We start from the raw sequence: 24893 nt of genomic DNA, 5'->3' as shown, positions 1-24893 counted from the left end.
AAAGGGCTGTGAAATGCAGGGAACATTTACTCTGACAAGACTTCATATCATTTCTGTGGATGGGTAATTTTCTGTATTTTAAGTAAATGAAACATTATGTCCCTTCTGCTAGCACTGAGAAGAGCTTAGATTTCTAGTATGTCAGACCTAAACCCCCTACTTTGCTTCTGAATGCATCTGTCCAACCTGCTTGTTACTCGGTACCGGACAGGCCTCTTGGAAATGCAAGTGTTTTTCTCCCTCTTCCTCCACTTCTCCTCCCGCAGTTCATTTAATGTGCGTTTCCGATGTCTTTGTGGCTTTTCTGTTGTTGCACGTAAGTGCTCTCTGCATTAAAGATAGACTTGATCTTATTCGAGAAAAAGAAGAGAAGTTGCATTTACTATGAAAAAATAGTTTTAGTGAGCATATTGTTGAGGATATGTCTCCAAACACAGTAGCTGTCTCTCTTTGCACACCTTTCTTTTATTGGTTGTTTGGTCAATCAATCATTACACATGTTTCAGTAGTTCATTTCCTTCATGAATATCTAATTATTTCCTGAGTAACTCCCAGTGTGTGTTGGGTTTTTTTAACCATTCTTAACAGATACATGGATTAATTAGGTGGTTTCCAAACATGTTATCCATGTCAAGTTCCTATGCTGTTAGGTCTTAACCTTCCATGAGCAATGATGGAAGTGTGTGTATTGGGGATTACTGTTCCTGGGGGCAACAGTACCATTGCCAGCAGTGGGTATTCAGAGGTGCTTTTGAGGTTTTGGTTTTTCATTTGCTGTATACTTGACTTTCTCAGAAAAGAATCAGACTTTTTAAATAGGCTTTGTTCTTCCCCCAGACTTCAGAAGGCTCTTTAAGATATGGATCCTAGTGCCTAAATGTACTCTTCCTAACTGAGATACTTTTGTCATGCATATGTAAGGTTTTCTTCATGTTTATTAAAGTTGCATAGCCAAATGTAGACACATTCTAAAATGCCAGAGTTAAGGTCTGTGTTGTCATTGTTGTGAAATTGTCTTTATTTATGTGGCTGCATTCTGGTTTTGTTTGGATGGGGTTTTTTTGCCCCCCCTTCCCCCCAAAAGGAGTGAGGCTTAGTGTACCCTTAGGATGCTGCAAGTTAGATTAACAGCTTTTTACAAAGAGCAGGAGGTCTTGCTCACCTCCTGCCTCCTCTACATTACCTTTTTTGCTTATCTGATAGCAAAGTAAACTGATTCCATTCAGTGACCATGGGAAACCCCCCGAGTTACTACTTTCCCCTTCCCCGTTACTTTTTTTGCAGTTCTAGTGAGTTGAAGCATACCTACTACTAGTTTACTGTGTGATCAGATGAGTGTTAGTAGTGCTATGAAATGATGGGATTGCGCGGTTTAGGGCAGCAGAGGGTGACACATTTGAAGACAACAGGGATCTCTCCAGTTCAGTGGTACCAAGCTGTCAATCCAGCTTTCGTACAAAACCGCAGGTGGAGTTTGTGGTCTAGTTGGGGTGGAGTGCACAGGGGAGAACAGAGCTGTGTTCATCTTAAAGGTCTTTTCCAACCTAAACGATTCTGTGATTCTATGTTCAGAGTCTCAGAGCAGAGGGATGTAGAGGGCAGCATCATTGACTAGTCCCATCTTTCCCCGTCTTGCTGGTTAGGCTGTGGCCTGTTCACACTGCTCCCAGCCAGTCCCTTCTGCTCCAGCTCTGCTGTTAGTCCTTCTCCCTGTGCTTCTCCTTCTCTGTCTGTGCCTCCCCACACCATTTATTGCTTTCTGATTGCCACCTCCTCTTCTTCCAGCACCTGGTGCCCATGCTCCTCATCATTCTGTATCATGGTGTGCCTGCTTCCTTCTTTTCCTCCATGGTGTTCAGGTGCTAACAAGGATTGCATTGAGACTGGAAGGAGAAACTGGCTTCCTGGTCTCTGTTCCCAGAATAGAAGGAGAAGGGAGCAGGGTTGTACTGGCAATGTTTCTCTGGAGCTGCTCTGTGCAGCTGGAGCAAGCCTCGCAATGTCCTGGCACACTGGCGTTGGGTGGGTGTGTAGCCAGGAGAGGTCCTGAGAAGCTGGTGTGTGTTCAGTGGAGATTAAATCTGCAAAGAACAGGGCTTCCGTACTTCACAGAGTTATGTTGAACATGTGCAACAATATTACCCCTCTTACGCTCCCATGTGCCCTGACCAAACTTGAATGTTTTTCCATGGGGATGGTAGGAGACCTAAAAAATTCAGGTCCTGGTGTTAGTAGCGCTGAGATTATCTGGGAGACTGCTGTAGGATTCTAGCACGGGAGTGGGAAGGGACAACATTTTTTCCTCTGCTTTATTGTTTCAAATGGCTGAGCTGTTTTAATTGAAACTTCTCACAAGAGATGAGAATGAGGCACACCCTCCAGAGGGAGAACTTCAGCCAGAATGATTTCAGTCTAACAAAATTAGAAGCAATCAAAAAATTGCCTAACGAGGCAATGCCTAACGAGGCATACCAGACTTCCTAATGAATGGGTGGCACTGCACTATAGTAACGTGTAGCTGATACAACTTTATACTAGAGCAGTATTTGGATACCTGCTACTTTTTGTTTGTTGATATCCAATACTTCCAGATAAACAGTTCAGATACTTATTCTGCAATGTACATCTTTTTCAATATAAATAAACACTGCGCTTACCACTATGGAAAATATGCTCTAGGTCAACCACGAGATCTTGGGCTAGATGCAAGAATTACCAGCTAAAGTTTTGTGGCCTGTATTATGCAGGAGGTCAATTAGATGATGACAGTGGTTCCTTCTGATCTTAAAATATGGACCTGGACAGCTGGGGCCACTCTGTAATGCCATGGTGGAAGTTAGAGGCTTCCTGCGGCTCTGACTTCCTCGAAGGCTCAGGGCTGGGAGGGAGGGAGCTGAAGCTGGCTTTCTGTGGCTCTTAAGCTCTCCTTCCTAGTACCGGAGCTGCTCTTGGATATGGGGAAATCGAATGCTGTGCACTGAAAATATCTGCATGTACTAACTGCAAAGGAATGCATAAATACAGAAAAATATGCAAGTGCAGAAGATGACCCCCAAAATACGTTACTATGTGGTGCAAGGGGCCTTTGGGTGGGCAGTGTCCAAAGGGAAACTTTGGAAGAGACACCCACAGCTTTTAGAGGGACTTGTCATTTAGAAATGATAATAATAATAATGCAAACCACAGAAGTTGGTTTCCTGAGTTGCTGTAAATGGAAGCGTGTTTTTAACACTCCTTCTTTTCTAACACAAATGTAGGAAGCTGGCAAAGCAGCTAATTTCAGTGCTCTAGAAAAGTTTAAAGCAAAATAATCTAAGGAAACGGAAGCCTCTATTTTTAACCTTCTCGATCAGGGGAGATGGGGAGGAAGAAGAGGAGGCCATCTACTGTTGAAGTCTCTTTAGTATGTTACTGTATAAATTTAATCTAATTTCTACTGCTGTTTTAGTGAAGAGGTACTTGTTACCCGTGGATGTTCAGTTATGTTCAAATTAAGATCAGTGTAGGTTTGATGGCATGGTGTGTCTTCTATAATTGTGCTTTATATCCTGTTGATTGTTTTTTTACTTACCCCTTTTTTTGGTAGATCTGAAATTTTATACTGTAACAAAAATACATTACTTGTGCTGTCTTACTCTTTGATTTAGTTTCTTATACTGAAAATATTTTTTATATTGGGTTTGAACACATTGTCTTAAGTTGTTTGTTTGTTTTTTTTTCCTTTATTGCACTATTATTATTTATAAAAATTACATTATCTGGCTGGATTTCTCTGGATTTTTCCCAAAATATTTTTTATTTCTGTATTTTAGCAAAAGCGTGACAGTGAAATTATGAGTAATTCCTCATATTACTTACTTGGAAGTACTTTATTGGTCTAGCTTGAAGCTTAAATATAATATATTGCACAACTACTGGCAACTATAGAAGTAATGGCATCAAACTTCATAACTCCAACCTCTTAAAAAAATTCAGATGAACATAAATCTGTAAAGCTGTCTTTTTCATTAGGTTATATTACTAAATTACTAATATTGATTGGGGAATACACTGTGTTAGTTTGCAAGGTCAGCATTAAAGAGGACTGTTAGAAGCAAGTGTACTTGGGGAATCGTAATAATACTGGGATAACTAAATATTGGGAAAACAGGGGCTAAGTTTTCCTAAAAGCTTGAAAATTACTGCCTGACAAGGGGGTTAACTTGGAGTGGGTAAGCAGTTGTAAGATTTGAAGTACATCTTTTAGAAAGTCTTCTCCCCAACGCCTGCATTAACATTATAGATTTGTAGCTTACATGAATTTGTATTTGTGACTGGTACGTTGCGAATGTTGAGAATCCAAAGCTTAGAAATGATATAAACTAGCACGCCATAAAGTGTAAATAATTCGGCAGCTATATCTGTAACTTTGAAGTAAAGGCAAAGAGTGAGCTGTGGAGAAGAAAATGTAGCAAATAATTGCAGAACCATTGCTTTTTTCCTTAGGTAGTTACTGGGCTTTAAAGAAATTATTTTACTTAGCAGGGGGTTGTTGCTCCAGTGGTATAAAAGCAGCAAGGATTTTAGGGAGATACAGTTTCTTTTGTTAGATCTCCCAATACGTTTGGAAAATAGAAGACACATTTTAAGCATGGTTTTCTTTAGCGGGTTTGGTTTTGGACCACTTTTAATACCTTAAAAGTAACCATTAACTGTTTTTGTAATACTAGTTAAAATATGGAGCTTTTAAATAAGTAGGTAGATTGAAGATGTCTGTATGTGTATGCTAAATATATACAATATTCACTAATGACTTGTCCGTCACCACTTTTAGGCAGCTGAAACGTGCCCATATGTGCTTGACTAAGGGTCTCTAACTCCTGGAAGAGCGGAAAAACCTTAAATAATGAGGTGACTGCCATAGAAATGGAGTCTGAAACCAAAAGCATCAAAGATTCTGTCAAGATATTTCCACTTCAGTTGCTTAGAGCTAAGTTGAGCTTAGTAGCTCTTCGGGCAAGTGATTGAAATGGTGCTCTTGGATCGTGTGTACGTGTCACATTAGTTGCACTCTTTCACTCCCACATAAAATATTGCTTTATTAACGTAGTTCAGAAACTTCGAGAAGAGAAGCAGTCTGGAAAGCCTGCCTTGCAAATCTGTGGCATCGTTTGGGCCAGGGTCTGCTGGAGCACAGTGTAATGCCCTCTCTGGTCGCAGTTTTTCCTCTGTGCCCATGGGCACCCGCTCCACTGAGCGGGGCTTGGGGCCAGGGCTGTGGCCTTTTACAAGGCAAAATTTCTCTGCTGTACAGGCAAAGTCGGTGTGTGACAGCGCAGTAGCGCATTAGGAGACATTACATAGAAGTGGTACAAGAGTCCATAAAACTTCCAGGAATGTGATAATTGAACATGTTTGAGAAATGCCATACGTGGTACTTTTAGGAAAAATACAGGACAAGTATAACACTGTTTTCAGGCGGGCTGGAGGAGAAGGAGGAGCAAAGCTGTTCTGAAAGGTTAAATGAGAAACCCCTTGCCTTGAATTTCTAATATTAGCTGGCAGTGTAGACTTTTCTGGGTGTGATGCATTTGTTTACTGCTTTACCTCACAATTTGTTTTTAATAGGATGTATTTGAAGTCATGGTATGCATATTCTTTTGGCACTTATCTAACACATCACTTTGTTCCGAAACTTGAAAAGAATGGTCTCTTGAATATATATTTTTCCAACTATTGTTTTATACGCAGTCCAGTTGCATTTACTTTTTCCTCCCATTGTTTGTCACTTTCTGCTTCGTTTGTCTAGAAACTGTTTCTGGTAACTTTTAACATGTGTTTTTTCTTTTGTTGGCATCATTGAGTAATACTTATTGTGGAAATAGTTTCATGAAATTAATTTCATGAAACTTTTAATTGAACATACTCCAAGTATAGTGAGTTTTTGGAGGATTGGGCTTAAAATAATTTAAAACATCAAACTACTTAAATTTTCACTGATCGTAGTGCTGAGCTTGTTTGTGTACATAGACGCGACAGACCTGTGTTTCTAATCTCATTAAACTTCAATTTACCTCTAGGGAACACTGGTAGTTAAGCGTAGCTTGGCTATAGCCTATTCTAAAACATTGTTTCTCCCAGACTACAGAAGTATAAAATCCCTTTAGCATCATGTTCATTGATATGATTTGTAGCATGACGGACCTTCTCAGTGTATGAGAAGGGTTTTCTTCAGTTAATAAGCAGTTGCAGACCACATCAGGACGTAATTGCATGTATACCTCAAGATTCTGGTGTTAACCTCTGTGCGTCTTCAACAACTTGCCTTTTGGTCAGCCCAAAGATTACTAGTTAACATACGATTCTCAGTTTTGCTGACTGAGACTTGTCTAAAGTGATTTAAAGTGTTCACGGAAGTGTTTTACAGTGCTTTCTTTGTTGAAGAATGTTTAAGTTAAGCCTCTGTCATTTGACACTTTAATGGTATTTGGATAAATGAATAAATTTTGTGTGTTTGTATGTGTGTATATATATATATATATATATATATACACACACACATACACACTTAGTTATTTCCAATCTGGCTAGTTGGTAAAGAAGAATGATAAATTTAGGAGGGGGGGAGGCCTTCAGCAGTGCAGAGCTAACCATTACAAATGTACAGAAACTTGCATTACCAATGGCTGCTAGAATGTTTTAGAAAAATCTCTGGCATAATGTTTGGGATAATCATATAGACTTCAAAATTTCGAAGAAAAGTTTAGTCTAGCAAGGTCAGACTTAAGGGTAACAAGCTAGTCAGCAAATGCCGGCATAATCTTTGTGGATATAGGATATATGAGGTTAGTGAGAGAACATAGTAGATGGGAAAACGGTTTTGAAGAACTTTACCCTTTTGCTTTTGTACTGCTTGAGAGAGAGCCAAGATACTTTAATAAACTAGAAATGAAAGAGGCAATGTAATAGTGAGGATGTGCTCATCTTCTCTGATAGAAACTTGAAGTGATCCTGCAAGAGTCTGCAGGAAGTATTCCACTGCACGGTAGTGTCTTGCAGCATTTAAGACCATTTTAGTTACTTGTTACTGAGATGTAAAGCTTCTTTTGATGCCTCCTTTTCTTCTAACACGTGGAACTTCATGGACTGGAATTTGGAGTTCTATGTCCCAGTTTTGTTCCTTCTTGTCTGCCAGGGACCTCCCTTTTCCCGTCTGCTTCATTTTATTTCTGCTTTGAACTCCTCCTGTTATTCTTGTTGATGTGCAAAGGGCTTATTACTAAGAACTTGCTGGTAAGGTCTCGCAGATGCACCTTTTCACCCTTGCTCAGCTGACTTCCATATAGGAAAGTACAGGTGTTTCCTCCTCATCTGGTAGTTGCATACAGAAGTTATGACCAGAAGTCAGAAGGGAACAATTTTGTGTGTGTATGCATATGCTTACACACAAACACGTGTACAGTCCTCTGTGTAAGGGTGTAGCAACTCGTCACCTCTCCCAGTGACTCTTCTACAATGGTTTAGTTAACTGGTGGGCAGGATAGTGGCCAAGTAAGCTAGTCAGAAATTTGAGTTCTCAAACCATAAGAGTCATTGCAAAACTAAGGATACAACTGCCAAGCAGTTTGTTAGTCTGAATTGAACATAGAAATAGTCTTTAGTATGTACTGAGGATGTAGAAATCTGAGAGCTGTGTGACTTGTTCTTCTCCAGCAGAAGGTTGGTTGCAGAGCTGTGGTCTGCAGGATGGAAGAAATAAACAGATGACTGCAGGGCTGGCCTTAACTAACTAGGACCTTAATTACCAATAGCATGTAGTTGGAAAACACTGTTATTCACAGAAACTGGTGTAAAAGTTATAAACGTTGATACAGAATCAGTGAAACTAGAACACTGCTTTACTTGCCCTCTCAAAAGCTGTGCTCTGTCTGGACAGCTGTAGTGTCATGTTCGGCTTCTTACACAGGTGGAAGAATTCAGCTTGCTTCTCAGATTCTGAAGTTCCCCATTAATTTTTCCTTGTCTTTTAGTTTAGGCTTTTGATTTTTATCTGTTCATGCTTTTATTGAAGTCTCTCCCAATATGCAAGTCCTTGAGAAGATCTTGTAAATACTTAGAAATTTTGAGCAACAGAGGCAGCTTTATTAGGATCGGCAAAAGAAAAGTTGTAAATATCTTGCATGTTACTGTTTCTAGCTAAGAACATATTCAATATGATGGTCCAGTTTGACATCAGTTTAGTAGAACTGTAGTCTCCTAATTTCCCCTCCTTAACTGTCTTATCTGCCCCATATTCCTGTTGTCCTCCTCTTATGGCTTATTCCCAGCTGCCATATGTAATTTTGTCTGTTTTTTGGTCTAGATGTCAAGTCACCTGCTGCCCAGACTGCCTTCCTTCAGCCAGCCCCTCCAGCGATTGCCTCTGCTCTGCCGCTGATCTTAGGTTCTGGATGGAGGCTTTGTACGGTTGCCTGTAACTTTGGGCTATCTGTGCATACACAAACAAAACATGTTTTAAAGCGCTCATAGACAGTCTTACTTAACCCCTCTGCCCCCTTTTTTATTGTTTATCCTCTGTAAAAAAAATAGTAAATAGTAGAAACAAAAGCAGTTTTCTTAAAAGCACTGACTTTTAACCTGGCTATGATTTTTTGAAGGAGGAATTTCGTCTGTCTTGATGAAATGTGGGTATATTTTCAGCAAGAATTTCCCATAATATTTGTGTTCTGAATTTGGATATGGATCATAGCTGCTGTTAAGAAATGCTGCTTGGAAGACTTGGCTGCTTGTGTGGAACTGTTTCAGCAGTTCCTGAGCAGCCAGACAAGTCATGCGAGAGCTGCAATTGGACATAGCATTTGATTTTATGTTTCAGCATACTAAGCCAATATTTCTTAGCTGTTATAGGTTTTGGGAGTATGATAATGGATAAAAAAAATATATTATTTCTCTGTTGCGTGTTAGTAAATGTTTATTGTTTCTACAGTAGTGAAAGGAGGTTAGAGGGTGTCCTCAGGTACATTTCTTGTAGGTATTTGTAGGCAGTATAAACTTCTGTTACTTCTTCTAACTCAACAAATAGTATAGGTTATCTCTTACTGATACATGTAGCTTCACAAACATTTTGCATCACAACAAAATCTAATTGTTCAGGGTTTTCACGGCCACCTGCCCTATTAGCATAGGAAACAGCATCATTCTGTTCAGGTTTCGGGTGCCAAAATAGAGTGCTTGTGCATTGTCGTCAATCTGCTGAGTTTTTATAACGTTATTTCCATTGTTCCTGAATGGTTTTCTTCAGCACGAGGTCACAAGAGAGGTAGATAGCTGATACCACTTACTTTTCTTGACCCACATAAGCTCAGGTGGCTGTAAAACAAGGGCAGTTACAGACTGAGGAACAGGACGGCTGATGAAGTTACCGTCTATGCTGCCCTGTTGCACAGATGTTAGAGCTGCTTCTTAACCAGCTCCTGAAGCACCGCGGCTCACAGAGTGGGGTTAAAAGGAACTGCCACCAGCTTGTTTGCCACGCTGTAAACAGTGGCAAACCGTGGCTCAGGAGGTGGCGGTCGACGAATAACTCAAGTATTTGTGGGAGTGACGTGCTTGTCAGCTGTCTCAGCATAGGTTGTCCAGGTTTGTAATACCATGTGTTAAAGGCAGTTAACACTTGTTTCCATTAAAAAAACAAAACAAAACAAAAAACCAACCCAAAAAAACCCAACGTCTAATAATGAACACACATTTTTTGTCCACACTTAAAGATGTTGATTCATTACTGTAGCTGGCTAATGCCATCCTGTGCCTTCTGTTTTGCACATTGATGTATGCTGTGTTGCCTGATGTTACTGTAAAATTAATTGAAGCAAATACACTGATCTGACACTATTAGAACTCTTTCATGTGCTTACTTGCAGTTGTTTAAAAAAAAAAAAATTACTGCAAAATAGAGCGTGGTCTTAAAAAGACTGAATTTCAAGTGACCTTTAGAAGAGCTGATGTTGTTATTTCCTTGCTGTAGGGTAGCATTTTATTTCTCAGGGAAATGTATCCCAGCGATGACTCTGAATACAAGTTACCTTCTTTAAGTCTTTGTCCTGAGCACAGAATCTCATTTGTGCAAGTTTCTGTACGGCCATCTGTATTGTGAGTTTATTTTAATGAAGGATCGAGTAGATGTCCAGTAAGTTATTTTATTCAGAACTTGAGGTTAAATTATGCACAAAAATGAAGAGATATAATTTGGATTAAGAAAAAAGTTCTAAGGAATTTTTATCTTGAAAATATACGTATAGTTTGGTGAACTTTGTTGCGCTTCTAGACTGAGCAGCCAGTATGTAATTTGCCAAACCTTATTTCAAAATCCAGCTTGTTTTTATGACTTGGCTACTTGAGGAGAGCTGAATCTGTAATAGAGGACGGACGGTGAGGAAGACCGTGGTGTACTCCAGAGAGCTGTAGCGGGGGGCCTGGCGTTCACGGTGGCGTTTGCTGCACGCGGCCGGTGCCTGGCTGGCGCGTGCTGCCAGGAGGTGAGGCTGCGCGGGTCTCGCTGGTGCGCGGCTCTTCCTGAGCCGGGAAGGAAGCTCCGCGCTTCAGCAGCCGGGCAGCGCGTGCGGGACGTGTCCCTGCCCTGCTTGGCGGGGCGGGAGGCGGTGGCCGCTGAGGAGGGGGCTGCTCTCTTCAGGGCAGCCTCTTTGGAGGAGCCAGGTGGGTTGGGGCTGCTGGGGGGTCACGGCGCAGCTGGGTGGCCACAGACCCTTGCTGTGTCTCACCGAGAAGGTCCTGCAGGCCCGGAGCGCACTGCTGCCCAGGTCTGAGCGACGGTGGTGGAGGATGTCCATGAAGTGCCTCCAGGACTGCAGTGTGACTTTTAAAAACAAAACCAACAACAACCCCCCCCCCCCCCCCATCCCCTCAGTGTAAACAGCTCTTCTTGCCTGTGTCTGTGAAACAACAAAAAAATAATCTTCATGCCTGCTCAATTTCTTCGTTGTTTTTTTTATTGTTTTTTTTTTTTTGCTATGCGGTTGGAGGGAATAAGAGCCATGATACAAGACAAGAGGATTAGTTGAATTTTATAACAATGGCTGTAACTTAAATTCATGATTGAAAGGAGGAAAGAAAAAAAAGTGCGTGCATGATTTCTCATTTTGCCTTCTCTCTTTCTTGCCTTGTGATGCTTCAGTAATATACTCAGCCTAATACGTTACTTTGATAAATCTAGCAATAGTACATCCAGAATGTTTAATTCTTTTCTAGTTATACTATTACTCATTTTTAAATTCCCTGGTATTTTTCAGATCTGTAATGTGAATTAATACAGTTTCCTAGCCTGTAATTTGCATTTGTCAGACAAAACCATCTATCTCATTAGATGGCTATTCAGACTGAGATCAGATTTAAGAGAATGTTTCTCCTAATTGTCTGTTGAGGAGTATCAAATTTTATTAGACATTTTCTGCCTCTGCTGTTGGACCTGATGAAAATCAGGAACAAAAATAAAAGCACTGTTGGCAGTAGCTGTTTTTGCATGCTTCCCTCTGTCTCCCCTACAAATGGTGGCTTTTCTTCAGAACTTGGTGGTTCTTTTTCATAATTAGCCCTTGTGGTTAGCGCTTTCCTCTTAATCCAGGCCCAGTTTGGAAGATAAGGTGACCCTGGACGTGATTTAGGCATCTAGATGTTGCCTGAGAGATGGCAGCTAGTTTGCAGTGGCATTTCTACTTTGGAAACACCTTTTTGATTTCCTGTTCAAGATCTTGCAAAAACAGGCTCTGTTTCTCTTAATTTAGTTCCTCCCAGGGGAAGTTTTACTCAATTAGACCTAGAGATTTCAAGCAGCCAGGGCCCTCTGATGTGGCATCAGGGCCATGGGAATACTGAGGATCTTATCTAATATTTTCTGATGCTTTGTGTTTTTTAGTGATCTGGTTCTGTTTTTCAAAATCCATGACAATGAAATTGCTGCCCCACGCTAATCGGTCAAACTGTGTTTTGGAGAGTTGGAAGTATGCCTTTTCTTTGAACGCAGAAGTGTTCCTTTATTATTTAAAGGTTGAGGTTTTCTGTAGTTTTTTGGGGGGGCTGAAATTAGATTCTGTTAAGAAAGTATGCTAAAGCTGAGAGCAGTTTTGGAGTACTTTATCTAAAATGGTATTTAGCCATTGCCTTTTGCTGTCTTCTTTCCTCCCCACCCACTCCCCACCATGAACTGATGCATTCAAGAAATATCTGTTGTTGCTGCGTATTCAGAAAGCTGTAGTACTGTATTCTGGAATCCTTCTGTGTACGGGTAATGGCCAAAGATGTGAAATAAGTATGCAAGAAGGAGGAAAAACACCTCTTTGAACAGTTGAATAAAACTATTTCTGTTTTATTTTGTAGTTTGATATCTGTATTCTAACTGTTTAGCTTGATAATTGATACAGAGAAAATATTAATGAAACTTGGGTTTTCAGATACGTCCGTTTTACTGCATGCAAATACCAGGCTTCCATTTCTTCTTAATGAAAACATTTAATTTGGGCAGAATTAGAGGTGACAGATCTAAGGCGCATGGCAATGCTCAGAGATTTTTCTCTCAGCTTGGTGTGCAGGATTTGGGTCATGGAAGCTTTCTTATGTGTTTCTGTATTTGCTTTTGAAGGGTTTCAAAGTCAGAAAAGATTGGGTGCCTAATGACTGAATAGTACCCTTACTTTTGGAAAGCATAAGTGTTTCAAGATAATGAAGAATCAGCAAATCGGTTAATCTGAAGTTATGGTTGGCTCTTGGAGATATGCAAAACTGGTGCCCGTGGACGACTTTTGCTTGTACCTGGGCTGTAGATCCAGTGGCCGCGACCAGTTGATGTTGTAAACTGGTCCCAGAGGAATTCTCTCTTCATTTGGAAGTTCAGAACCTTCCTGTTAAGTGTCTACCACTGGTGACAGAAAAAATGCCTTAGTTATTCTTTACTACTGGGAATAGCATAGTTCAGGGCAGCCCTGGTTTTTATTTAATTAAAGATGGCAGCATTTTTATTCTGTCCTTGTCTGTCTTTATAATGCTTCGAAAAGTTTTTTGTCTTTATTTTAATACTTCGAAATGTTTTAACAGATGTACTTGTACCTTGTACAATTCTTTATATAGAAGCAGAAAAGACTGTCCTATTTTACAGTGCTTAAGCTAATAAAAATAAACCAGAGGGTAAAGCAGTGTTTCCAGAAGATACTTAATTTCACGAGTCTACTGCTGTAACTTGTGGCTGACCTCCAATATCCATATCTGCATCTGATCCGTTTTGTCTTTGTTATTCTGGAAACCCTTAGTTTCCCTACCGGGGGCGGGAGGGGGAGAATCTTGTCCTCAGAGTTGTGCTGGTTAAACCAGAAATGTATTTTTTTTTTTTTTTTAGTTGACTTAGTTAAACCAGTGCAAAACACAGGGAGAAACTTCTAATTCTTAGTTTAAGCTTTGCATGTTTTGAGCTAGATTAATTGAATGGAGAAGGTTCAAGCTACATAGATACACGTAGATATAAATGTGACTGAACTGAGAATCAATGTGATGTTATGTTTTGTCTGAAGGGAATCCAATTTGGAGCAACTTTGAATACAGTTTAAAATGAGCCACATCAAGTTAATAATGGTCTGAATATCTGGAAGGCAGCTTTTTATGTCATCTTTTTCTTACAACGTTTCCTTCAAAACCCTTAATTAAACTGTTCATGCATGCCCTATAACATTGGAATGAAATCTGGTTGGACCAGATGTATTGGCTTTCTTCAGTCTCCCTTTTCCAGAAAGTGAGTGTTGCTCTTGTCCTCAAAGTCGGAGCCCCGGTGGGATTACGGAGAGCATTGAATTAAAGTTCTTGTCGTACGGAAGGTTAGAGCATCATGTGCAGGTTTTATTTACGAGTAAAGGGTGAGGTTGTGTTTGTATAACAGGCAAACGTCTCATAACTCATTCCAAAGAAAATCTTGTCTATAGTATGGTAATTTAGGAGTCAATGTCTAGACTACTTTTAGAAATTGTAAACATGATGTCTTCAGAACAAAACCGTGACAGTTTAAGAAAAAATGCTGCACGTTATATTTTCAATATTTTACTGAATTCCAGGGAGATAGAAAGTATTTTGGCACTATTTGGTCTGCCTGACTGCTAGGTGAATTACTGAAAGAATACATATGCCAGTCCATAGTAACGTTTTCTTTCTCGAATACAGCAGCTTTGGATTTGCATGATTACATGATGTGAACTATGTATTTGTCAGTAATGGAAAATTTTTACGTTAAATAGTGGTGCACGAGTTCATGTACATCTTCATCTTATTAAACTGTTTATACCTGTTTGAGAGTCCATAGCATATGATCAAGCTCATTATTACTTGACCTAAATAACTTGGTCTCCATACTATTGTACTACTGTATACTATTGTATATGTAACAAATAAACATTGAAGGTGTTGGATCTATATCCCATGTATAATTGAAATGACTGTATTAATAGCTTTTCTGTAAAGGAATTTTATGGCAGCGTTTAGAAGAAAACGTTATCATAGGGGTTAAGTAACAATTAAAATGATGATTTGGGAAATAGATATGATTCAACTGAATGTTAAGGATTTGTTCTTCCTAGGTGTTTTTTTTTATATACCTTGATGTTCTAGAACAGTGTTGGAACCCTTCTGTAGAATTTGTAACCCAGTGTTTTCAACATTCGTGTCAATACTGAAATTGCTGTTTTGGTTTTCTATTGCCCACTGGTCTATCAAGAGTTTGCCTAGCAAGGGGTGTGATATTTTAAGCTGCTAGATAGTAATGCTGTTACTTATTAGTTACTATTTCTGCTCTAATGGCTTCAGAATTCTTGAGAGACATTTGTTTGTCTCTCTTCTCTTTTGAGCGAGAGAAGGTAATTTGTATAGGTCTGGACCAAGAGAATATCATTAATAGTTGGAAATGCATAATTGAAAAGAGTAGAAATCTACTATATAGGCTTTCATAAATTTTATTTAATTTTTTTAAGGACAAACAATTATACTGCTTTGACACCTTAGAGAAGTTAAAGCCTATAAAGCTTCTAGTAATTTTTAGCAGTGGTGAACTCCAGCTTCACGTTTGTGTTCTTTGCAACACGGGAGAAAAACTGGCAGGACTGCATGCCATTGTAATTAAACTGTTAAACATAGAAACTTGAAGGGAGAAGCTTGTCTTACTTGTTCAGGGAGTATCTGTCAGCATATTTAAATGAAATTTTATTTTGAAACTGTATGTTTGTAATTATTAGCACATTCCTAAGCAGCATAACTAGTTTGTGATCAGATGAAGGAGGTATCTTCAAAATATGTAATAACATTCATTGCACTGTAAACTCTGCACCTTTTGTATTTATTTGTGTTATTTTTGTTTTTACAGGATTACAAAGCCATTGACATTTGCTGACTGTGTCGGTGATGAGCTTCCCTTAGGATGGGAAACTGTTTACGATCAACAGATTGGAGTTTATTATATGGACCACATAAATCGTGAGTAGATGTGTGATTATTTTTAGGAATCCTAGCAAGCTGATATTAACTGATGGCTCTAACTTTGTGTCCGATACCATTTATGCACCTCATGCTACAGTGAGAAAATACATGCAGGTGATTTCTTGCAGCATCTGTTTTCTCATCTTTCAAAGGGGGGCACAATCCTTCTTCCACTTGTAAAGAATTTTACAACTTACGGTTGAGTTATAGTGTATGAAATTATTATGTTTTGCTTTGTCATACTGTGGAGTATCAGTAATTTTGTTGTTGCTTTTTGTCATATGTCAGTTAAGAAGATTTTCATGCTATACTCTTGTATTTCCTATTTTTCCAGTTATCCATAGTTCACTCTTCTATATTGAAAAACAAAATACGTTCTGAGAGAAGTTCTGATTTTTAGTTAGAAGCACTATGAAATACAATAATCTCATCCTCTCTTAAGCAATGTATGTTTTATACTTTAATACAGTACAAAGTGCTATCAAAAAGACAACAGATGTCCCTTTTGGAAACTAAGAGGGAGAAATTTCCAACACTTTCCCTTTTGGACTATTGCTGAGCTTTGTATCGCCACTGTCTGGCACATTTGCCAGTTCTAATTAAAAAAAGAAAAAAGTCTTATCTTTACAGCTTTGTACTACTGCTGCTGTTACTATCATTAAGCTTCTTATCACCAGTGAGTGAATGCTTTCAATATTGTGGGAATTGGCAGTTGGCAGGGAAGGAGAAAAGAAGAAAGTAGTTATATGGGCTGTCACAGCAATGGTAAATATTATAATCTGCAAAAACAACCTCAATACTATCTAGTTGAAATCTAGTCAATTAAAAAATAAAAGTGTAGAAATAGTTTTTGGCTTCCTGCCATCATTGGAATTACTTGTGTATTGTGGTTTCACAATTAGTTATTTAAAAAAAAAAAAAATCCAACAGAATAACAAATGTTCCCATGATATTGTTTGACCCACACAGGCACTTATGTGTTATGAAATTAACAAAGATCACAAATTAAATAATAAACTTTAAAGAACTGTCAATGCACTGATCATAAGGATAGATAGCCGAGACAATTGAAAGGCAATAAATACAGACTGTTAGGTAATTCTTATAATAATTCTGTTTAAAAGAAGTAGTAGCTTAATGATTGCTGTTTAAACTGTCATGGTAACTTTAGTTAATGTTGAAGGTTAATAAAAAGTGCGGTTTACGTCAGAGTACAGTAATGGAGTGCACTTGTACCAGCATATCTACATGTGTGTGAATGCACATACTTATAAAAAAAAAACAAACCAAATAAGGATATTGGTAACTGTTCTGTTTTTTTTCTTGAACTTTGTAAAATGCTTTAGGAGTCCCTATAGATAATGAGTAGAACATGAACTCCCATTGCAAGGCTGTGACTAAAAAAAGATACTAAAGCATCCTACCGATAGGCATCTTTCATGGGAATAACAATCACGATTGTATGCAAAATAAATCACTCCCTTTTGCTTTTCAGACTTTGTTATTAGCTGCTTCACCAGACATCAAGTTTGAACCTATGGAAAGGATATTAATCATTGTAGGCAGGTCAGATCTGGCTTGCGTTTTTTTTTCTGTGCAATTGAGAGCAAAAACTGTAGAAGAGAGTCTTTGCAGAGAGAAATTGAATTCCCGACTGCTCAATGGGAAGGCATAGAAAGAGAAGATTAATATAAATGAGTCTGGGAAAGTAAAGCTAATCATATTAGGAATTAAATAAAGGTAATATATGAACAGAGGCATAGAAACTTCATAGGGCCAATGCTGAACGGAGTGAAAGGAATCATTCTGCAATTAACAAGGTTGCAAAATTTGTCTCTTTCATGATAACTAATTACTTGCAGCCCACAGATATTATCCTAAGTGGTAATTCAACCGTCACAGCAAAATGGGTTTGTCACCCTTAGGCTAATACAGTGCTTGCATATACAAGCAAGATTTATATTCAGAGGGAAGACAGAGTTGATATTATAGCTGGATAATCATTATTCAAAAATTAGTAGGATACTCGGTCCAATTTTAAACTGTGGACAACAAAGGTACCAATCAAGACTGCGTTAACCTCCTTTGTAGAAGCGAGGACTAATGAGCAGACAATCGTGCATCATGCGATGGTATCAGACAAGTGCCAGAGATGATGCAGGAACTGAAGAAATGCTTTTCTGAAATGAGTCCCTTACCTTGTAGTCTGAACTATGTCTAAAATACTTGGAACGGCAGCTTCCACGTGAAAACATTCAGACTGCCTTCTGTGGCTGACCAGGTTAAATGCTTTATACAGCATTGGAGTTCTGTGTTAATTGACAAAACGGTTAGAAGTGCTTCAGTTTCAAGAAATACTGTGAAAAAATGCAAGGGATAATTCGAAGAGAGTCATTCTAAAGTTATGCTTACCAAGGACCTCTCAAGCACCATCTCAAGCTTTTTGCCCTTGCACCTTTTAAAAGAAAACAGTAATACATCTGATTTTTTCCAAGCCTCTTGCTATGTTTGTTTACTCAGAAAGTAATAAAAAGATTTCTAGGCAATAACTTTCCATTTATATTGAAAAACCCCAGGAACAGAGGAATCTTCTGTAAATCTCAGTGGTGCTTCCAGCCCTGATCTCCATCTTGTTCTGTAAATTCAGTACTTTGTTGACACCCTTACTAAGCTGCTCTTGGCTCTTTTCCAACTGTTGCTTAAAAACCTTGGCGGCTGCCAGCCGCAGAATTCCTTTCCCTCCTCCTCAGAGTCTTGGGAGCCTTTGAAGTCTCCTTTAACCAGTTGGGCATTCCCCAGTGAGGGAATAATATATTCTCTGCATTTGTCTGGGGCTGTTCTAGAATTACTGTAATTTTTTTTTTTTTTTAATTGGTTCTAAAGAAATGAAGGAAGTGAATTTTATCCTACAACATAGCTTTAGTTTCGTTGTTACATGGCCAACTTGTGTAGAAATCCAGGGCAAAGTGAAGCCTCTGTACTTTATAAAACAGAAGAGAGTGTCACTACTGTACTGAAGAAGTTTTCTGCCTCAGAAGAATGCTGCTAGCTTTTGAGAAGGCTTCTGAGGTAATTTGTGAAGAGATACAGTGCCCTGTAGTATAGGACCTCAGAAGCGTAACATTTTAGCCTTGGCTGTTTATTGAGATTGAACTATTAATTTCCTATTCAAAAGGAGACACTTACTTGGATCCAGCTTTTCTGTCTTGTAAATATTTATTAATTTCTGCATAGTTTCCACAGGGGATTAGCAGTTGTAGGAATATTAAATTTGCACAGATTTCAGGAATACTTATGGACAGATGAGATAGCATTGCACATTATCGTGCCCTCAGTAAAGGACGGGCTGCAATGTGAATTCTGTTTTCTTCTGCTTGCCTGGCATGCAGAGAAGGATTTATGGAGACTGGAACAAGCCACAGCAAATCCTGTCCTGGGCTGCAGAGGTAGTTTGGGGGCATTGGAGCCAGAAGCTGCTGCTGGGAATTGAGGGTCCCTGGGATGTGGGGAGAAATTGCAGAACCATAGGCATGATCTTTATTCTGTTGCAATGTGAGGAGTTGTGGGGAGAGAAAAGTTAGAGCTGTTGAGAAAAGGTTATTAGGAACCTTTAGTAGATCTGCTGGAAGTACTTTCTGTAGATGAGCTTTGTGTTTTTGTTTATGTACTTTTCAGATGTCTCCCAAATGGTAGCGCTGCTAGCATGACCTTGACACCATTAGAGTTCTTAATGTGCTGGGCTCAATCTTTTATAGTTTCTTATTTCATCACTGACACCAATATAGTGAATTATGTACACAAGATTAATGCAAAACATAACTGGCTTTCATCTGTCGTGAGAAACAAAGTTTGGAAAAAATGACTAGGTGCTTACCTTCTGACTGTGCTGCAGGTTCTGCCGCTGCTTTGAATACTGACGTTGCATCTGCAGCAACTTCTTACCAGTAGAGCCACAATCAGCAGAAATTAACACTCACTTAAACATGAGACTTTACATGGACATCCCCATGTAAAACATATTTGCTAGCTTGAGCATCACCACAAAAAGAAAAGAAATGAACCAATAATTTTGGGCTTTTAATGCATGTGTCTTCCTCAAATGTCTTTGCAAGTGCAAAGAGATGGCTGTACAGTAATAACTTTGAAAATCAGTATATAAGGAAAAGATTTGGTACTGGAAACCTATTTTTGATTAGTGTTTGAATACAAACTGTTCTAAACCCTGGAAAGGGAAAGCAGGAGAGTGCTGTTTCTTAAGACAAAAAAAGAAGCAATTTAAGTGCTTTTATGGATTTGAGATTAAAATACTAACTCTTCTGTTGAATTACCTTATTCTTCTTAATTATGCAGGTGCAGTCATCTTTCAGGATGTTATACTTGTGAAGTTGTATGTAGTATCTTAAGGTTGTTCTAACCATTTTTAGAGTTATGGGTTAAGCATTGAGATACCTTTCACTCTCCTACACGGTTCTGGCTTTTTAGGTAGTTCTCAGAATTTTCAAGTTGGCTATGAGGCAAGGTTAGAGCCAAAACACTGTTTTCTTTGGGTTTGCTCTGGTTTGTAAAGAAAAGAATCAAATCTAAATGCCTTTTATAATTGAAAGGGCTTTTCCTGTTCTTCTACTCTGCATCCTTCCTTCTTCTCATCCAGACTGGAGTGATTTTGAGCACTGTAGTGTGCTAGTTGAGAACAGACCTTAACAAAATAATTTGAACTTTGTGGGAGAAAGTGTCTTACTTTTTTTTTTTTTTTTTTTTTATGCTTTTCTCCTTAGAGCTCACACAAATTGAGGACCCAAGGGAGCAATGGAGAAGGGAGCAGGAACGCATGCTAAAGGAATATTTAATAGTTGCCCAGGAGGCACTCAATGCCAAGAAAGAGATTTACCAAATAAAGCAGCAGCGTTTTGAGCTAGCCCAAGAAGAATATCAACAATTGCACAAAATGTGTGAAGATGACAGCCGTTCTTACGCCAGCTGTGAGTTTACTAGTCTTTTCTTGATTTACCCACCTGCCTCTCACAACATGTAGTGTAAGAAATAGTGTGAAGTGGTTTCCATCACCTGGTTCTCTGAATGAAGATCCTGACTACAGAAGTGAGGCGCTATTTGACTCTGACAGATTTGACTCTGACAGATTTGACTCTGCTATTCAGGGACTTTCATTTCCTGTTAGGTCTATTAGTATATGTCTTTTTAACATTAAACAGGGATATATCCCAGCTAGCATCTCTAGCCATCTTGGAGCCAGCCATAGTGGTGCTTCATGCAAGGCAACAAAGACAAGACTGAATGTTGCTGGACCAGCCAACTACTTGCACTCCTAAATTCATAGATTATTCCACCCTCGACCTGGGGGGGAACCATCGGCTTAGGGGAAGCCTGTGGATCCATGGTTGGTTTATCGACTTTATAAAGAGTTAGGGATAAGGTGTTGTGATCAAGAGTACCTCTGACCACGAAGTAGGAAGCGGTGTTTCATTACTGCACCTCATTCTTGAATGCCAGCCTCTGATCCTAATGGTGGTCGTGTAGCTCATAGAGCCTTGATTTCCTGCCCTTTTCATTCTTCCGATGTCTCTGGTACCTTGGAGTAGATACACTTTTTCTGAAATCTGAAGTTGTTGCACCACTGTCATGGCTGTTGGCTGGTGCAACAGGAAAAGGTGTCTTTGCTGAAGAGTCAAAACAGTCTAGTTCAAAGAAATATATCAAATGGATATACCCACCAGCCGTGTGGTAACGTAGTGGAGTTCCACTGCGCTGGTGGCTTTTCAGTGGCCGCCGTGTATACAGCTATTGTTTAACTGCAGGATCTGCTGGTACATGCCAAGTACTTGATAGTATGGGAAGCTCTACTTAGCCCTTTCTGAAAATGTTCAGGAAACCTGACTGTGGAGGGGGGGCTTAAAGCAGGCATCTGGGTAGAAGTGTTTAGCTACTGATCCAGTGGTATTTATTAATCCAAGGTAATTCATATGTATGCCAAAATCCTCAATAAAAGATGTTTTCTAGGGCTGAGGTGTGCCAGATGGTCTTGACCAGGTGTTCTTTTACTGTTGAACTGGGATTATCTCATCTTCTTGTTTAGTTTTAAATATAAGTATTCTGTGATTTAGTTTGTGAAATAACTGAACATTTGTGACTAGTCTTATTTCTTCCTGTTATGTTCAAGTTTCTTAAGAATTACTAAGAAAGAGGATTTTTTTTTCCTTATTAAGAAAGAAGTTTTTAAAAAAAGAAATTACTGTTTAAAGATTTGGAATAGGGTAAAAGATAGTATCATCAGGGGTTTTTTTGAGATTATAAAATCTAAATATACATTTATTGCAATACTTTTCTAGGAGCTTGGGATTTTTGGTTTTTGAAAATTTGCGATAGTTCTGTGGGATATTTTGTTGAATTATTTCAGGTGAATATACAGAAAGAAACGTCTGTTGAAGATTATAATATACTATAAAAATCTAACCTGTTTTTCATATTTTTAAAGCTCTTGGAAAAACAAGTTGCTTGAAACAGCAACAAAATATGACTGAAAATGACAAAATTGGAGGTTATCTGTAGCATGAATACAAATGCTATGCCAATTGACTTTATGTTTCTCAGTCTTCTGATAGGGGTTTTTTTTAGGTGTATCTGTGGAATTGATAATGAGATACTGTAAAATCATTTAAATAAAACCTTTCACTTGTTTTGAGGTGAAAAAATAATTTTCTATGGATGTGTTAATATATTTTACATTGGTTTAAGGTCATATGCATCTGTTTTGAGAAAATGGAATGGGCTGGTTAGTTAGATAATATATTAAAAAAAAAAAATCCTTTTGGAGATTAATCATGTTGTCAACTCAAGATGCCCCAAGGCTTCTCCACTTGTTTTTCTTAATTTAACTCCTCCACTCTGGGATGCTTGCTTCTCCGTTTATTGTACAGAGGTCTTAGGCTTCTAATTCAGGTGCAATTAGATGGCCAAAGCTGGACTCTTATATTGCAAATATTCCTGCCTCCACCACCACTTGTTTGAATCTGTTGTGTTAAAAGAGCTAAAACTTCACAAACTGTTTTCCTCCTCTTTGCTTGTGGGTGCTGTCATTGACTCAGCGTCGTGTGCTCATGAGTGGGAGGTGGTGTGAGCTCAGTGCTTGTGGGTTGGCAGGGAGGTGCCCATGCAGCAGTTTTGTGACTCAGTTGTGATCAGCGCTGGTTTGGGGGGGGGGGGGGGGGAATATCCATAGAAAATCCTGGATTTAGAGAATTAGCCCAGGCATGACTACTCATTTTGGCAAGTTGCTGCATGCTTGACATGACCTTGGCGTTGCAGTATTCTTTTGAGAGTCGAAAGGCTCAGTGCAACGCAGACACGGATATGGGTTTCAAAGCACCAGCCTTCAGCTCTACAAAAAGATGGTAGGTCTAACAGCACAACCCCATCCGCTTGCATACCAGGCATTTTTCAGTGGGCCAGTGCTGCCGTGAATGGCTCACTCAATAAATCATGGTTGGTCTTGCCCAGCCTATACTCTAGGACCTTTACTTCATCTGTCTGGGCTTTAACTTGTAATGCCACAGCTTGAAATTATTGCCTGACTCCAGATAGGCTGTGTTAAGAGCTCACTTGCCAGAGGTTGATCTGTGTCGGTTCCCTACACTGTTGCTTTAGGAGGCAACTTCTCTCTGTAGCTGATTGAATTTTGTTTTGACAATAGTTTTGTTACTTTAGTCCCCATCATACTGTTATGTCAACATACCTAGGAAGCAATTAGCAATTGTTAATGTTACACAAATTGCTTGCATCAGTAAATGCCACCATCGTGTCATGGAAGCTAGTAGCTTTTAGGCAATATGTATGCAGTGCTGCTATATAGTTTTTGTTGTTGTTCAGGACAAAAAAAAAATTCAGGCAGGCCAAAGATAAATCTTCAGTTGTACTTTAGCACAGAGGATTATTTTAAAACCTAGTGACTTGTAACACAAAGAATGAATGCAATGGTCTATTAAATATTGCCACATCTTAACAAGTGTATTAAAGAAGAAAAAAAAAATGTAAAATACTGTTTTCCATCTGTTTAGCATTCTCTGGATTTTCAACTAATACCAAGTATGACCCATATCAGATTAAAGCAGAAATAGCCAGCCGTCGTGACAGAGTGAGTAATCTTTTTTTATTTTGTAAAAATATGAATTAGGCATGGGGAAGGGAGGGGGACTCTATGTTTTTCTTTTACCTTAGCATTTACACTGGGTGTTGCATGCATTTTTAGAAATATAATATTAAAAAATGCTTTCCTATTCTGACCTATTCCTCTATTAAAATAAGTCTATATTGTGAGTGACTTGCAGAGTAATGCTTTTTCCATGTTACAAGCGTAAAGATTTTTGTCACAGATGTCAGAGGCAAACTCAGCCAGGCTTTCAGAAATTGCTTTCTCTGTGTGAACTGACACAAGTAGTAAATACTCTGCAGCCAAATTCTTTCTTGATTAACTGCAGTTCAAACCCACTGTCTTCATATTTTCCCATTTACCCATTTTCAGTGGGGTTCCATGGATGTCATTGAACTCTAGATTTAGCCATTTAGTTGGAAATCTGTTCACAATTCAGTAGACATATTGGCCAACTAGAACTTTTTAGCTGATTTGGCCAGAGCTCTTCTATGAGGGGAGGGGAGTTCAAGCATTCTGACAGTGATAGGCAGTTCTGTAGTAAAAATGTTCCATTTTTATATATATTTTTTTTTTAACTACAATCATGCTTTTGGTATTGTCTTTGCTGAAAGAGGAATAGTTGACTTCTTGAATTTCTCCCACGCTGCTTTAGCAAAGAGTTAAAGTCTACACATTGGTTTCAAACAAATTGATATAGCAGTCATAAAGAATTATAAAAAGCAGTTTATAATATTAAGCTCTAGAACCTATTTCTAAATTGTATGTTTCTTTTTATTAATGGATAAAATGGGATTTAGCATTCCAGGCACTCATCTCACAACATAAATAAAAAATACTTATCTTTGCAGGATAGTGTTCCATTTTTGTTGTAGTGACCACTTTTCACATGAGTGCCTCTGAAAATAAATCCTGTTCACCACCCTTCAAAGGCATTTATTCTATCTGTATATGTTTACTACGTGCTGACTAGTGTTTGCTTGTTTTACTTACTCTAAATGTCAGCATACTCTAAACAAGCAAATAAGCCTTATTTATTTAAATAATATTTAAAGAAAATAAACAAGGTCTTCAATTATATGACTATTTCTCTCTGTTCCTGCATCTTAAAACAAAATGATCTCCTAAGTGCATAGAATAATCTGTTCAACTGAATGTGTGCATAGGCATTGAGTTGTTTCAGGTAATAGAATAAAATATGCACTATGAAGTGTTTGTGTACATGACACATTTT

General features: G+C 38.7%; 1 protein-coding gene across 8 annotated transcripts in view; it reads left to right on the top strand.

Moving 5' to 3' along the window:
* Positions 1-24893, top strand: part of WWC3 (WWC family member 3) — a 102689-nt gene that overhangs the window by 22386 nt on the left and 55410 nt on the right. For all 8 annotated transcript variants that reach the window (XM_087758263.1, XM_087758262.1, XM_087758261.1 and 5 more), the window contains exons 2-4: positions 15386-15495; positions 20274-20477; positions 23568-23644. In XM_087758263.1, coding sequence (XP_087614389.1) covers positions 15386-15495; positions 20274-20477; positions 23568-23644 — 391 coding nt within the window. The remainder of the gene's footprint in view (positions 1-15385; positions 15496-20273; positions 20478-23567; positions 23645-24893) is intronic.

Source organism: Nipponia nippon, unplaced genomic scaffold, assembly GCF_047370975.1.
Source record: "Nipponia nippon isolate SJK-2023a ecotype South Korea unplaced genomic scaffold, ASM4737097v1 scaffold_2, whole genome shotgun sequence".
NCBI classification, from domain to species: domain Eukaryota; kingdom Metazoa; phylum Chordata; class Aves; order Pelecaniformes; family Threskiornithidae; genus Nipponia; species Nipponia nippon.
This window is presented reverse-complemented; position numbering and strand designations above follow the sequence as displayed.